General features: G+C 46.3%; 1 protein-coding gene across 4 annotated transcripts in view; it reads right to left on the reverse strand.

Moving 5' to 3' along the window:
* pcif1 (phosphorylated CTD interacting factor 1) overlaps nt 1-15062 on the reverse strand; it is a 348501-nt gene that overhangs the window by 161839 nt on the left and 171600 nt on the right. For all 4 annotated transcript variants that reach the window (XM_086005128.1, XM_086005129.1, XM_086005131.1 and 1 more), the window contains 2 exons: nt 12293-12455; nt 5503-5675 (listed from right to left, as the gene is read on the reverse strand). In XM_086005128.1, coding sequence (XP_085861254.1) covers nt 5503-5675; nt 12293-12455 — 336 coding nt within the window. The remainder of the gene's footprint in view (nt 1-5502; nt 5676-12292; nt 12456-15062) is intronic.

A 15062-nucleotide genomic window follows, 5' to 3' on the forward strand; every position in this document is an offset into this window, starting at 1 on the left:
GGTTTTAGACTCTCTACAATGTCCCATTGTTGGTTTTACACTTCCTACAATGTCCCATTGTTGGTTTTAGACTCTCTACAATCTCTCATTGTTAGTATTAGACTCTCTACAATGTCCCATTGTGGGTTTTAGACTCTCTATAATCTCTCATTGTTGGCTTTTGAGTCTCTATAATGTTTGTGTGCAGCAGAGCGCATCGGGAGAGCAGAGCATTTAAAAACAACAAAAAAACAAGGAGCGATGTCACAAGACAGCAGGTAGATGATTGGTTGGTGAGTATTAATTTTTTCTCTAAGCTGGGACAATGGTTTAAATTAAGAGTGGGAAACTATAACATACTTGATTAAATTAAAAACTTAACTAGATAAACTAATTAGTAAAGCTATAATCGTTGAATAAAGATTTTACTCATTAAATAAATAAAACAAGGTTAGACGAAGATATGGCAAGGCAGGTTGTGTTTCTGGACTGCTGTATGTGGGGGTTTGTGGACATCAAGACTGTTCCGAGTGAACACGTCTGCAGATGTCTCCATCTCGAATCTTTCCGACTCAAGAGTCACTGAGCTGGAGTGTGAGTTGGAGACACTCCGACACATAAGGGAGGGGGAGGAGTATCTGGACAGTTTGCTCCAGACTTCGGTCACACCTCAGAGAGGTGCAGGTTCAGATTGGGGTTGGTGTGACCGATAGTACGCAGAGTAAGGGGAACCCAGGTAAGGGAACGAGGATCCACAGAAACTGATCCTATCCAACAGGTGCAATGTACTTGCTACCTGTGAGGATAAGGATAAAGACTGTCGGAAGGACAGCCAGAATGCGGCCCATGGCACTTTGGAGCAGGAGGCTGTCCTAAGGGCAGGGGGGTGGGGGGGGGGGGGGGGAAAGGAGGAAGAGGAGGAGAGGAAGTGTAATATGGTAGTTGTAGGGGATTCTATAATTAGGGGGACAGATAACATCCTTTGTAAGCAAGATCGAGAGTCCCACATGGTATGTTGCCTACCTGGTGTCAGGATGAGGGACATCTCGAACCGGCTTGAACCAATAAATTGAATGAATTGCAGGTGCAAATTCAAATTGGAGAGTATGACATCGTAGCCATTACTGAGACATGGCTGCAAGACAGTCAGGACTGGGAATTAAACATACCAGGTAATAAGGTGTCCAGGAAAGATAGGAAAAATGGCAGAGGGGGAGGAGTAGCCTTAGTGATTAAGGATGAAATCACTTCAATGATGAGAGGGTATAACGAGAGGTAAGCAGGCAGTGGAGACTTTATGGGTAGAATTAAGAAATAGGAAGGGATTTAAGACTGTAGTGGGAGTTTTGCATAGGCCCCCTGGTAGCAGCTGTGAAGTGCTAGATTGTATAAATGTAGAGATTAGACAAGCGTGTAGCAAAGGCAGAGTGGTTTTATTTGGGGGACTTTAACTTTCATATAAATTGGGATAAGCAGATTAGCACCTGTCAGAAAGGTAGTGAACTTCTTGAGTGTGTCCGGGATAGTTTTCTATAACAATGTCCTAGAGGCAAACAAGGGGGCAAGCCATATTAGATTTAGTAATGAGTAATGAGCCAGATTTAGTTAACAGCCTAACTGTGTGTGAACATTTATCCAATAGCGATCATAACATGATCCGAGTTCAACGTAGTGTTTGAAAGAGAGAAACGCGAAACAGCTACTAAGATTCTAGATTTAGGTAAGGCTGACTTCAACGGGCTGAGGCAGAGACTGTCCACAGTAAACTGGGCAAATCTGTTAATGGGTGAAATGACAGAAGATCAGTGGGAGATATTTAAAAAAGAATTTAAGGTGATACAGAACCAGTTTATACCCCTGAGGGGCAAGAGCTCTACGTGCCAAAAAAAAACAGCCATGGCCAACTAAAGAGGTAAGGGACAGCATAAAACTAAAGAAAAAAGTATACAAAAATGCAAAAAATAACACAGATCCTGGCAAATGGGAAAGATAAAAAGAACAGCAAAGGGTCACAAAACAGATAGTAAGAGCTACAAAAAGGGAGTGTGAAAAGAAACTTACAAGGGATATCAAAATCAATACAAAGAATTTTTACAATTATATTAGGAAAAAGAGGGTAGTCAGGAGCAATGTTGGTCCCTTAAAAACTGAAAGCGGCGATATTGTCAATGATAAGGAAATGATAAGGACATGTTGAATAATTACTTCGCGTCAGTATTTACAGTAGAGGAAGAGGATAGGATGCCGGAAATCCCAAGGAAACGGATATTAAATCAGGGACAGGGCCTCAATAAATTAACGTAAGTAAAATAACAGCAATGAAAAAAATAATTGCACTAAAGAGTGACAAATCCCCAGGACCAGATGGTTTCCATCCCAGGGTTTTAAAGGAAGTAGGTGAGCACATTGCAGATGCCCTAACTACAATTTTCCAAAGTTCTCTCGATTCAGGAACCGTTCCTTTAGATTGGAGAACTGCGCATATCACTCCACTATTTAAGAATGGCGAGAGGGGGAAACCAATGAGTTATAGACCAGTTAGCCCAACATCTGTTGTCGGGGAATTGCTCGAGTCTATAATTAAGGATAGGGTGACTGAACACCGCGAAAATTTTCAGTTAATCAGAGAGAGCCAGCATGGATTTGTGAAAAGTGGGTCGTGCCTGACGAACCCGATTGAACTTTTTGAAGAGATGACTAAAGTAGTGGACAGGGGAATGTCTATGGATGTTATTTATATGGACTTCCAGGAGGTATTTGATAAAGTCCCACATAAGAGCCTGTTAACTAAGGTAGAATCCCATGGAATTGAGGGAAAAGTATTGACCTGGTTAGGAAATTGGCTGAGCGGCAGGAGACAGGCAGTAGGGATAATGGGTAGGTACTCAAGTTGGCAGGATGTGACTAGTGGTGTCCCACAGGGATGTGTGTTGGGGCCTCAACTATTCACAGTATTTATTAACGACTTAGATGATGGCATAGAAAGTCATATCTAAATTTACCGATGACATAAAGATAGGCGGCATTGTAGACAGTGTAGATGAAAGCATAAAATTACAAAGGGATATTGATAGATTAAGTGAATGCCAAATGGCAAAACTGTGGCATATTGATTTAAATGTAGGCAAATGTGAGGTCATCCACTTTGGACCTAAAAAGGATAGAACAGGGTACTTTCTAAATGGTGAAAAGCTAAAAACAGTGGAGGTCCAAAGAGACTTGAGGGGTCCAGGTACATAGATCATTAAAATGACATAACAGATACAGAAAATAATCAAAAAGGCTAATGGAATGCTGGCCTTTATATCTAGAGGACTAGAATACAAGACGATAGATGTTATGTTGCAACTATACTAAATCCTGGTTAGACACCACACCTTAGGAAGGATATATTGGTCTTGGAGGGAGTGCAGCGTAGATTTAACAGAATGATACCCGGACTTCAAGGGTTAAGTTACGAAGAGAAATTACACAAATTAGGGTTGTATTCTTTAGAATTTAGAAGGTTAAGGGGTGATATGATCGAAGTTTTCAGGATATTAAGGGGAACAGATAGGGTAAATAGAGAGAAACTATTTCCATTAGTTGGGGATTCTAGGACTAGGGAGCATAGTCTAAAAATTAGGAAACTCTTCTACACACAAAGTGTGGTAGAATTTTGGAACCCTCGTCCCCAAAGGGCAATTGATGCTCGATCAATTGTTAATTTTAAATCGAAGATTGATAGCTTTTTGTTAAGGGGTATGGGCCAAAGGCGGGTACATGGAGTTAGGTCGCAGATCAGCCATGATCTCATTGAATGGCAGAACAGGCTCGAGGGGCTCGATGACCTACTCCTGTTCCTATATCTCATTGTTGGGTTTTGACTCTCTACAATCTCTCATTGTTGGGTTTTGACTCTCCACAATGACTCATTGTTGGGTTTTGACTCTTTACAATGACTCATTGTTGGGTTTTGACTCTCCACAATGACTCATTGTTGGGTTTTGACTCTCCACAATGACTCATTGTTGGGTTTTGACTCTCCACAATGACTCATTGTTGGGTTTTGACTCTCTACAATGACTCATTGTTGGGTTTTGACTTTCTACAATGACTCATTGTTGGGTTTTGACTTTCTACAATGACTCATTGTTGGGTTTTAACTCTCCACAATGACTCATTGTTGGGTTTTGACTCTCTACAATGAGTCATTGTTGGGTTTTGACTCTCTACAATGTCTCATACCTGAAGGAGGCAGAATGGCGGCAGAATAGCCCCAGGGACTTTTTCCCCCACCAACTTGAAAACACACTCTCCATTCCCTTCATTTTCCACTGCTCTACTGCCCGATTTCAGGTGGAATGTTGGAGGAAAATCTTGCCCAGTGTCTTAATAAATGTCGCAGATAAATGACCAGAGTCGAGCAAAACACCGGTTACTGTAAATTGCTCATTAGAAATGGCACTAGGCCTCTGATGTCCTCCCAGTTCTTTGGATAGCAAATTAATTTCAATGTAGATAAGTGTGAGGTATTTTGGTAGGAAGAATAAGGAAGCCACATACTGCTTTGGAAATAAGTGTCTAAGTGTGGTAGAGGAGCAAAAGGTTCTCGGGGTACAGATACACAAATCACCAAAAGTAGCGACACAGGTTAGCACGGCTATTAAAAAAAAGCAAACAAAGCATTGGGATTCATTTCTAGAAGAATAGAATTGAAAAGCAGAGGAGTTACATTAAACTTATATAGAACCTTGGTTAGACCACACTTGAACAGTTCTGGTCTCCATATTACAAAAAGGACACAGGCACTGGAGAAGGTGAAAGAAAGATTCACAAGGATGATACCAGAATTGAGAGGATATCCTCAACAGGCTGGGGCTTTTTTCTCTAGGAAAGAGAAGGCTGAAGGGTAACCTGATAGAGGTCTTTAAAATTATTAAGGGGTTTGGCATAGAAGATGTCTACATGTGGATGACCAAAACTAGGTCATAAATATCAGATAATCATCAATAAATCCAAAAGGGAATTCAGGAGAAACTTCTTTAAGCAAAGAGTGGTAAGAATGTGGAACTCGCTACCACAAGGAGTAGTTGAGGTAAATAACATTGATTCATTTAAGGGGAAGCTAGATAAACACAGGAAGGAGAAAAGAATAGAAGGATATGTTGATGGGATTAGACAAAATGGGGTGGGAGGCAATGTTCCCCGTAATTTTGTTTTGGGAAGTGCGGGCCCTTTAACGTGCTGTGGGGCCCATTCAAATGTCCGCGCATGTGCGTTTTTTTTCCAACTTAAATGCCGGTTCACTGCCTATGCTGGACCCCTGCACGGCCACGCAGCTTAAAGGGAACCTTGGTGGGAAGAGACTCATATGGAGCATAAACACTGGCATAGACCAGTTGGGCTGAATGCCTGTTTCTGTGCTGTAACTTTACGTGATAGTGGGAGAACAATCATCTATCAGATCGTGGTGCAAAGCAAAAGCCATTTCATACTCTCCCACCTTGCATGACCAGACAAAAGAATAAATAAATGACTCACCAGTTTACTCAAGTAGTTCCGGCTGATTTTCCTAACTTCTCCTTTATATCGTACACAGGCAACATCATTCTCAAAGTGCATCTCAATACGTGGGAGTGGGGTTGTGGGGAATGCGAGTCTCAAAGGGTAACAGTACACCAACCTGTCTATTACCTCCGGCCTCTCCGCCTCTTCTGTGGGAAAGCAAACAGCAGGAGAAGTTCATAACTATCAGTTAGAACCCAAAGCGATGTTTGTAGAGAAAACTGAAATCTGAAGTTAAAGATACACTGCAGAAGGTGTAAAGTAAACTTGTACCATGATGAAAAGGTTATATTCCAATTAGCTAAAAAGGAAAGTTAAAGATAGGAACGAGAAATGCAAACACTGAAAGATTCAGACCCTAAATGTATCCAATCTCTTTTTAGTGATGGCAAACACCCTGTGACAAAATAGGAAGATTTTTTTCGACATTTATAGTTATTTATATAATCTATGTGTGTTAAAATCCATAAGTAGTTCACATAATTCCAGGCAATACCTTTAATGCATCCAGGTGGTCTTGCAATACAATTTAAAAAAAAATGTAAAACGTCACTAGATTACCACTTTGAAAGAGAGCTAGAATTAGTTTCTGGTCATTGGAGTCTGAATTCTTTGTATCAACTGCCACCAGGTAGCTTTGCATCAATGCGTCTGCTGTATGCCAAAAGTTTAGTAAGTGTATTGATGTCATAAGCATATAAAAGAATAAACTGTAATGTAATTATTAGGCCAAGCTGTCTTAAGGTCACACATTACTCTAATAGCACTTTTGTTTAGTTTCCATGTTCAGACCAACTCTGCACCTGCTTTCTTAATCTCCCTGTCCCAAGTGTGAATTCCAACCACCAGTGAAACAGTAACAATACCAATCCTTACCAGACCCTTAGAAGCCATTATAATGGTGTGTAAGTAGCTACCCGCGATCACCCCCTGCTCCCAATGTGGCTGCAAACTGGCCCGGGTAGAGTGAAAGTAAAGTAACGCAACCCCCTCCCCTGCGATGAGAGGATACCAGCAGCAGATAGAGAAGTGTTACACCATCCTCTCCTTGGAGGCGATATTCCAGCCTCCTTTGACCAGAAGGCTTGGAGGCCACAGCGTAACAGACCATCACCCCTGACCACCACTCTTGTTGAGATTACAGCAGGGAAGTGGAGCTTGTTTCCCAGTCCTCGCTTCCCCTCCCCTAAGCATTAGTGGTCAAGCCTCAAGCTCAGAACTTGGCCAATACATCCAACTCATTTCTAACTACCCAATGAGGATTTTGCACCTCTTTCAGGCACTGTTTTATCAGAGAGTGACGCGGGGAAACTGAACCAACACATTAAAGAGTGAAGCGGGGAAACTGAACTAACAACAGAGAGTGATACGGGGAAACTGAACCAACATCAGAGAGTGATACGGGGAAACTGAACCAACAACAGAGTGATACGGGGAAACTGAACCAAGATTAGAGAGTGATACGGGGAAACTGAACCAACATCAGAGAGTGATAGGGGGAAACTGAACCAACATCAGAGAGTGATACGGGGAAACTGAACCAAAATCAGAGAGTGATACGGGGAAACTGAACCAACACAACAGAGAGTGATACGGGGAAACTGGACCAACAACAGAGAGTGATACGGGGAAACTGAACCAACAACAGAGAGTGATACGGGGAAACTGAACCAACATCAGAGAGTGATACGGGGAAACTGAACCAACAACAGAGAGTGATACGGGGAAACTGGACCAACAACAGAGAGTGATACGGGGAAACTGAACCAACAACAGAGAGTGATACGGGGAAACTGAACCAACAACAGAGAGTGATACGGGGAAACTAGACCAACATCAGAGAGTGATACAGGGAAACTGAACCAACAACAGAGAGTGATACGGGGAAACTGAACCAACAACAGAGAGTGATACGGGGAAACTAGACCAACATCAGAGAGTGATACGGGGAAACTGAACCAACAACAGAGAGTGATACGGGGAAACTGAACTAACAACAGAGAGTGATACAGGGAAACTGAACCAACAACAGAGAGTGATACGGGGAAACTGAACCAACATCAGAGAGTGATACGGGGAAACTGAACCAACAACAGAGAGTGATACGGGGAAACTGAACCAACAACAGAGAGTGATACAGGGAAACTGAACCAACAACAGAGAGTGATACAGGGAAACTGGACCAACAACAGAGAGTGATACAGGGAAACTGAACCAACAACAGAGAGTGATACAGGGAAACTGAACCAACATCAGAGAGTGATACGGGGAAACTGAACCAACAACAGAGAGTGATACGGGGAAACTGAACCAACAACAGAGAGTGATACGGGGAAACTGAACCAACAACAGAGAGTGATACGGGGAAACTGAACCAACAACAGAGAGTGATACGGGGAAACTGAACCAACAACAGAGAGTGATACGGGGAAACTGAACCAACAACAGAGAGTGATACGGGGAAACTGAACCAACAACAGAGAGTGATACGGGGAAACTGAATCAACACAACAGAGAGTGATACAGGGAAACTGAACCAACAACAGAGAGTGATACGGGGAAACTGAACCAACAACAGAGAGTGATACGGGGAAACTGAACCAACAACAGAGAGTGATACGGGGAAACTAGACCAACATCAGAGAGTGATACAGGGAAACTGAACCAACAACAGAGAGTGATACGGGGAAACTAGACCAACATCAGAGAGTGATACGGGGAAACTGAACCAACAACAGAGAGTGATACGGGGAAACTGAACCAACACAACAGAGAGTGATACGGGGAAACTGAACCATCAACAGAGAGTGATACGGGGAAACTGAACCAACAACAGAGAGTGATACGGGGAAACTGAACCAACATCAGAGAGTGATACGGGGAAACTGAACCAACACAACAGAGAGTGATACGGGGAAACTGAACCAACATCAGAGAGTGATAGGGGGAAACTGAACCAACAACAGAGAGTGATACAGGGAAACTGAACCAACATCAGAGAGTGATACGGGGAAACTGAACCAACACAACAGAGAGTGATACGGGGAAACTGAACCAACATCAGAGAGTGATACGGGGAAACTGAACCAACACAACAGAGAGTGATACGGGGAAACTGAACCAACAACAGAGAGTGATACGGGGAAACTGAATCAACAACAGAGAGTGATACGGGGAAACTGAACCATCAACAGAGTGATACGGGGAAACTGAACCAACATCAGAGAGTGATACAGGGAAACTGAACCAACAACAGAGAGTGATACGGGGAAACTGGACCAACAACAGAGAGTGATACAGGGAAACTGAACCAACAACAGAGAGTGATACGGGGAAACTGAACCAACAACAGAGAGTGATACAGGGAAACTGAACCAACAACAGAGAGTGATACGGGGAAACTGAACCAACAACAGAGAGTGATACGGGGAAACTGAACCAACAACAGAGAGTGATACGGGGAAACTGAACCAACATCAGAGAGTGATACGGGGAAACTGAACCAACAACAGAGAGTGATACGGGGAAACTGAACCAACACAACAGAGAGTGATACGGGGAAACTGAACCAACAACAGAGAGTGATACGGGGAAACTGAACCAACAACAGAGAGTGATACGGGGAAACTGAACCAACAACAGAGAGTGATACGGGGAAACTGAACCAACAACAGAGTGTGATACGGGGAAACTGAACCAACATCAGAGAGTGATACGGGGAAACTGAACCAACAACAGAGTGTGATAGGGGGAAACTGAACCAACAACAGAGAGTGATAGGGGGAAACTGAACCAACAACAGAGAGTGATACGGGGAAACTGAACCAACAACAGAGAGTGATACGGGGAAACTGAACCAACAACAGAGAGTGATACGGGGAAACTAGACCAACATCAGAGAGTGATAGGGGGAAACTGAACCAACAACAGAGAGTGATACGGGGAAACTGAACCAACAACAGAGAGTGATACGGGGAAACTAGGCCAACATCAGAGAGTGATAGGGGGAAACTGAACCAACAACAGAGAGTGATACGGGAAAACTGAACCAACAACAGTGTTACAGGGAAACTGAACCAACAACAGAGAGTGATAGGGGGAAACTGAACCAACAACAGAGAGTGATACGGGAAAACTGAACCAACAACAGAGAGTGATACGGGGAAACTGAACCAACAACAGAGTGTGATACGGGGAAACTGAACCAACAACAGAGAGTGATACGGGAAAACTGAACCAACAACAGAGAGTGATACGGGGAAACTGAACCAACAACAGAGAGTGATACGGGAAAACTGAACCAACAACAGAGAGTGATACGGGGAAACTGAACCAACAACAGAGAGTGATACAGGGAAACTGAACCAACAACAGTGTTACAGGGAAACTGAACCAGCAACAGAGAGTGATAGGGGGAAACTGAACCAACAACAGAGAGTGATACGGGAAAACTGAACCAACAACAGAGAGTGATACGGGGAAACTGAACCAAGAACAGAGAGTGATACGGGAAAACTGAACCAACAACAGAGAGTGATACGGGGAAACTGAACCAACAACAGAGAGTGATACGGGGAAACTGAACCAACAACAGAGAGTGATACGGGGAAACTGAACCAACAACAGAGAGTGATACGGGGAAACTGAACCAACAACAGAGAGTGATAGGGGGAAACTGAACCATCAACAGAGAGTGATACGGGGAAACTGAACCATCAACAGAGAGTGATACGGGGAAACTGAACCAACAACAGAGTGTGATACGGGGAAACTGAATCAACAACAGAGAGTGATAGGGGGAAACTGAACCAACACAACAGAGAGTGATACAGGGAAACTGAACCAACAACAGAGAGTGATACGGGGAAACTGAACCAACAACAGAGAGTGATACGGGGAAACTGAACCAACAACAGAGAGTGATACGGGGAAACTGAACCAACAACAGAGTGTGATACGGGGAAACTGAATCAACAACAGAGAGTGATAGGGGGAAACTGAACCAACACAACAGAGAGTGATACAGGGAAACTGAACCAACAACAGAGAGTGATACGGGGAAACTGAATCAAGAACAGAGAGTGATACGGGGAAACTGGACCAACAACAGAGAGTGATACAGGGAAACTGAACCAACAACAGAGAGTGATACGGGAAAACTGAACCAACAACAGAGAGTGATACGGGGAAACTGAACCAACAACAGAGAGTGATACGGGAAAACTGAACCAACACAACAGAGAGTGATACGGGGAAACTGAACCAACAACAGAGAGCGATACGGGGAAACTGAATCAACAACAGAGAGTGATACGGGGAAACTGAACCATCAACAGAGTGATACGGGGAAACTGAACCAACATCAGAGAGTGATACAGGGAAACTGAACCAACAACAGAGAGTGATACGGGGAAACTGGACCAACAACAGAGAGTGATACAGGGAAACTGAACCAACAACAGAGAGTGATACGGGGAAACTGAACCAACAACAGAGAGTGATACAGGGAAACTGAACCAACAACAGAGAGTGATACGGGGAAACTGAACCAACATCAGAGAGTGATACGGGGAAACTGAACCAACAACAGAGAGTGATACGGGGAAACTGAACCAACAAGAGAGAGTGATACAGGGAAACTGAACCAACAACAGAGAGTGATACGGGGAAACTGAACCAACAACAGAGAGTGATACGGGGAAACTGAACCAACATCAGAGAGTGATACGGGGAAACTGAACCAACAACAGAGAGTGATAGGGGGAAACTGAACCAACAACAGAGAGTGATACGGGGAAACTGAACCAACAACAGAGAGTGATACAGGGAAACTGAACCAACAACAGAGAGTGATAGGGGGAAACTGAACCAACAACAGAGAGTGATAGGGGGAAACTGAACCAACAACAGAGAGTGATACAGGGAAACTGAACCAACAACAGAGAGTGATACGGGGAAACTGAACCAACATCAGAGAGTGATACGGGGAAACTGAACCAACAACAGAGAGTGATACGGGGAAACTGAACCAACATCAGAGAGTGATACAGGGAAACTGAACCAACAACAGAGAGTGATACGGGGAAACTGAACCAACAACAGAGAGTGATACAGGGAAACTGAACCAACAACAGAGAGTGATACAGGGAAACTGAACCAACAACAGAGAGTGATACGGGGAAACTGAACCAACAACAGAGAGTGATAGGGGGGTGGGTATGGGAAGAGTTGATTCAACACAACAGAGAGTGATAGAGGTGAACTGTGCCGAGAGTGACAGATATTGTGCTTTCTAAGAACACAGAGTTATATGGGTACAGTAGGTTAGTCGTTATGATACTGGTCTAGTAATCCAGAGGCCTGGAATAATAATAAAGAGAATGTGAGTTCGAATCTCGCCACAGCAGTTTGAGAAGTTGAATTGAGTTTAAAAAAATCTGATATCAGTAAAAGTGCCCATGAAGCCATTGGACTGTCGGAAAAACCCAACTGGTTCATTAATGTCCTTATCCGGTCTGGCCAAAATGTGACTCCAATATGATTGACTCTGAAGTGGCCCAACAAGCCAACAGCTCAACTCGACATGTACAATAGATGCCAGTCTTGCCAGTGACGCTACACACGAGACTGAATTTAAATAAAAGTTAAATCTCAGTTGCTGACTTACAAAGACACAAGTTTACTGTTTGAATTTAAATGTGACCATTTGCAACATGGTCTCAGTTTCAGCAGCAGCGTTCCACCCGTGTCTGTCTGTTTCTCTCACCTGATATATTGCAGTCTTTGAGTAATGCTAAATGCTTCTCTCGGACTCGCTTCACATAGTCACCAGATATGTAGTAGATCTTCCCACAGATTGCTTCCACAGAATCTTTAGCCACTGCTGCCACATGGGGCCCGCACTGTTTCCGCAAGTGCTCGAGTCTCTCCTGCAAACAGACAAAAGACTGAGTCAGGAATTTGTCCCGACAGATAAAGTCACTGCATACATCTGCAAACCAGCTTTTGTAACTGGCGTTTAAACAGTCCACCCATTTCCATTCTCCCCGTCATCATGCCTCTTCAATACTGGTTTCCAGTTTCTCAGTACCAGGCTTCAATCTTTCTGCTATACTCCCTCATGATATGGATGTGGAAAGGGGATTCTATTATGTGTACTAGCTGCTTTAAAACCTACATGAGGCTTTTGGATAATTTTGAGTTTGTGTGGTTGCATGGGTATCCATGCTGGAGTGCAAAGTGGGAGAAATCTGCGCTTATGTAGTGCTGAATGGGGAGGCGACTGCATTCATCGGGAAGCATTTGCATGGGTGTGAGGGGGCCATTGTGCTTAATTGTGTGAATTTGGGTAGGTGCCAGTGCTTGTACAGGAGTGGAGAGGTGCCCGCGTTTGTACAGGAGTGGAGAGGTGCCCGCGTTTGCACAGGAGCGGAGAGGTGCCCGCGTTTGTACAGGAGCGGAGAGGTGCCCGCGTTTGTACAGGAGCGGAGAGGTGCCCGCGTTTGTACAGGAGCGGAGAGGTGCCCGCGTTTGTACAGGAGTGGAGGGGTGCCCGTGCTTGTACAGGAGTGGAGGGGTGCCAGTGTTTGTACAGGAGTGGAGAGGTGCCAGTGTTTGTACAGGAGTGGAGGGGTGCCAGTGTTTGTACAGGAGTGGAGGGGTGCCCGTGCTTGTACAGGAGTGGAGGGGTGCCCGTGCTTGTACAGGAGTGGAGGGGTGCCCGTGCTTGTACAGGAGTGGAGGGGTGCCCGTGCTTGTACAGGAGTGGAGGGGGGCCCGTGCTTGTACAGGAGTGGAGGGGTGCCCGTGCTTGTACAGGAGTGGAGGGGGGCCCGTGTTTGTACAGGAGTGGAGGGGGCCCCGTGTTTGTACAGGAGTGCCCGTGTTTGTACAGGAGTGGAGGGGTGCCCGCGTTTGTACAGGAGTGGAGGGGTGCCCGCGTTTGTACAGGAGTGGAGAGGTGCCCGCGTTTGTACAGGAGTGGAGAGGTGCCCGCGTTTGTACAGGAGTGGAGAGGTGCCCGCGTTTGTACAGGAGTGGAGAGGTGCCCGCGTTTGTACAGGAGTGGAGAGGTGCCCGCGTTTGTACAGGAGTGGAGAGGTGCCCGCGTTTGTACAGGAGTGGAGGGGTGCCCGCGTTTGTACAGGAGTGGAGGGGTGCCCGCGTTTGTACAGGAGTGGAGGGGGGCCCGCGTTTGTACAGGAGTGGAGGGGGGCCCGTGTTTGTACAGGAGTGCCCGTGTTTGTACAGGAGTGGAGAGGTGCCCGCGTTTGTACAGGAGTGGAGAGGTGCCCGCGTTTGTACAGGAGTGGAGGGGTGCCCGCGTTTGTACAGGAGTGGAGGGGTGCCCGCGTTTGTACAGGAGTGGAGGGGTGCCCGCGTTTGTACAGGAGTGGAGGGGGGCCCGCGTTTGTACAGGAGTGGAGGGGGGCCCGTGTTTGTACAGGAGTGCCCGTGTTTGTACAGGAGTGGAGGGGTGCCCGCGTTTGTACAGGAGTGGAGAGGTGCCCGCGTTTGTACAGGAGTGGAGAGGTGCCCGCGTTTGTACAGGAGTGGAGAGGTGCCCGCGTTTGTACAGGAGTGGAGAGGTGCCCGCGTTTGTACAGGAGTGGAGGGGTGCCCGCGTTTGTACAGGAGTGGAGGGGTGCCCGCGTTTGTACAGGAGTGGAGGGGGGCCCGCGTTTGTACAGGAGTGGAGGGGGGCCCGTGTTTGTACAGGAGTGCCCGTGTTTGTACAGGAGTGGAGAGGTGCCCGCGTTTGTACAGGAGTGGAGAGGTGCCCGCGTTTGTACAGGAGTGGAGGGGTGCCCGCGTTTGTACAGGAGTGGAGGGGTGCCCGCGTTTGTACAGGAGTGGAGGGGTGCCCGCGTTTGTACAGGAGTGGAGGGGGGCCCGCGTTTGTACAGGAGTGGAGGGGGGCCCGTGTTTGTACAGGAGTGCCCGTGTTTGTACAGGAGTGGAGGGGTGCCCGCGTTTGTACAGGAGTGGAGGGGTGCCCGCGTTTGTACAGGAGTGGAGGGGTGCCCGCGTTTGTACAGGAGTGGAGGGGTGCCCGCGTTTGTACAGGAGTGGAGGGGTGCCCGCGTTTGTACAGGAGTGGAGGGGTGCCCGCGTTTGTACAGGAGTGGAGGGGTGCCCGCGTTTGTACAGGAGTGGAGGGGTGCCCGCGTTTGTACAGGAGTGGAGGGGTGCCCGCGTTTGTACAGGAGTGGAGGGGTGCCCGCGTTTGTACAGGAGTGGAGGGGTGCCCGCGTTTGTACAGGAGTGGAGGGGTGCCCGCGTTTGTACAGGAGTGGAGGGGTGCCCGCGTTTGTACAGGAGTGGAGGGGTGCCCGCGTTTGTACAGGAGTGGAGGGGTGCCCGCGTTTGTACAGGAGTGGAGGGGTGCCCGCGTTTGTACAGGAGTGGAGGGGTGCCCGCGTTTGTACAGGAGTGGAGGGGTGCCCGCGTTTGTACAGGAGTGGAGAGGTGCCCGCGTTTGTACAGGAGTGGAGAGGTGCCCGCGTTTGTACAGGAGTGGAGAGGTGCCCGCGTTT

Source organism: Somniosus microcephalus, chromosome 13 (genome assembly GCF_052327205.1).
Source record: "Somniosus microcephalus isolate GS21.2 chromosome 13, FLI_Smic_1.0, whole genome shotgun sequence".
Lineage (NCBI taxonomy): Eukaryota > Metazoa > Chordata > Chondrichthyes > Squaliformes > Somniosidae > Somniosus > Somniosus microcephalus.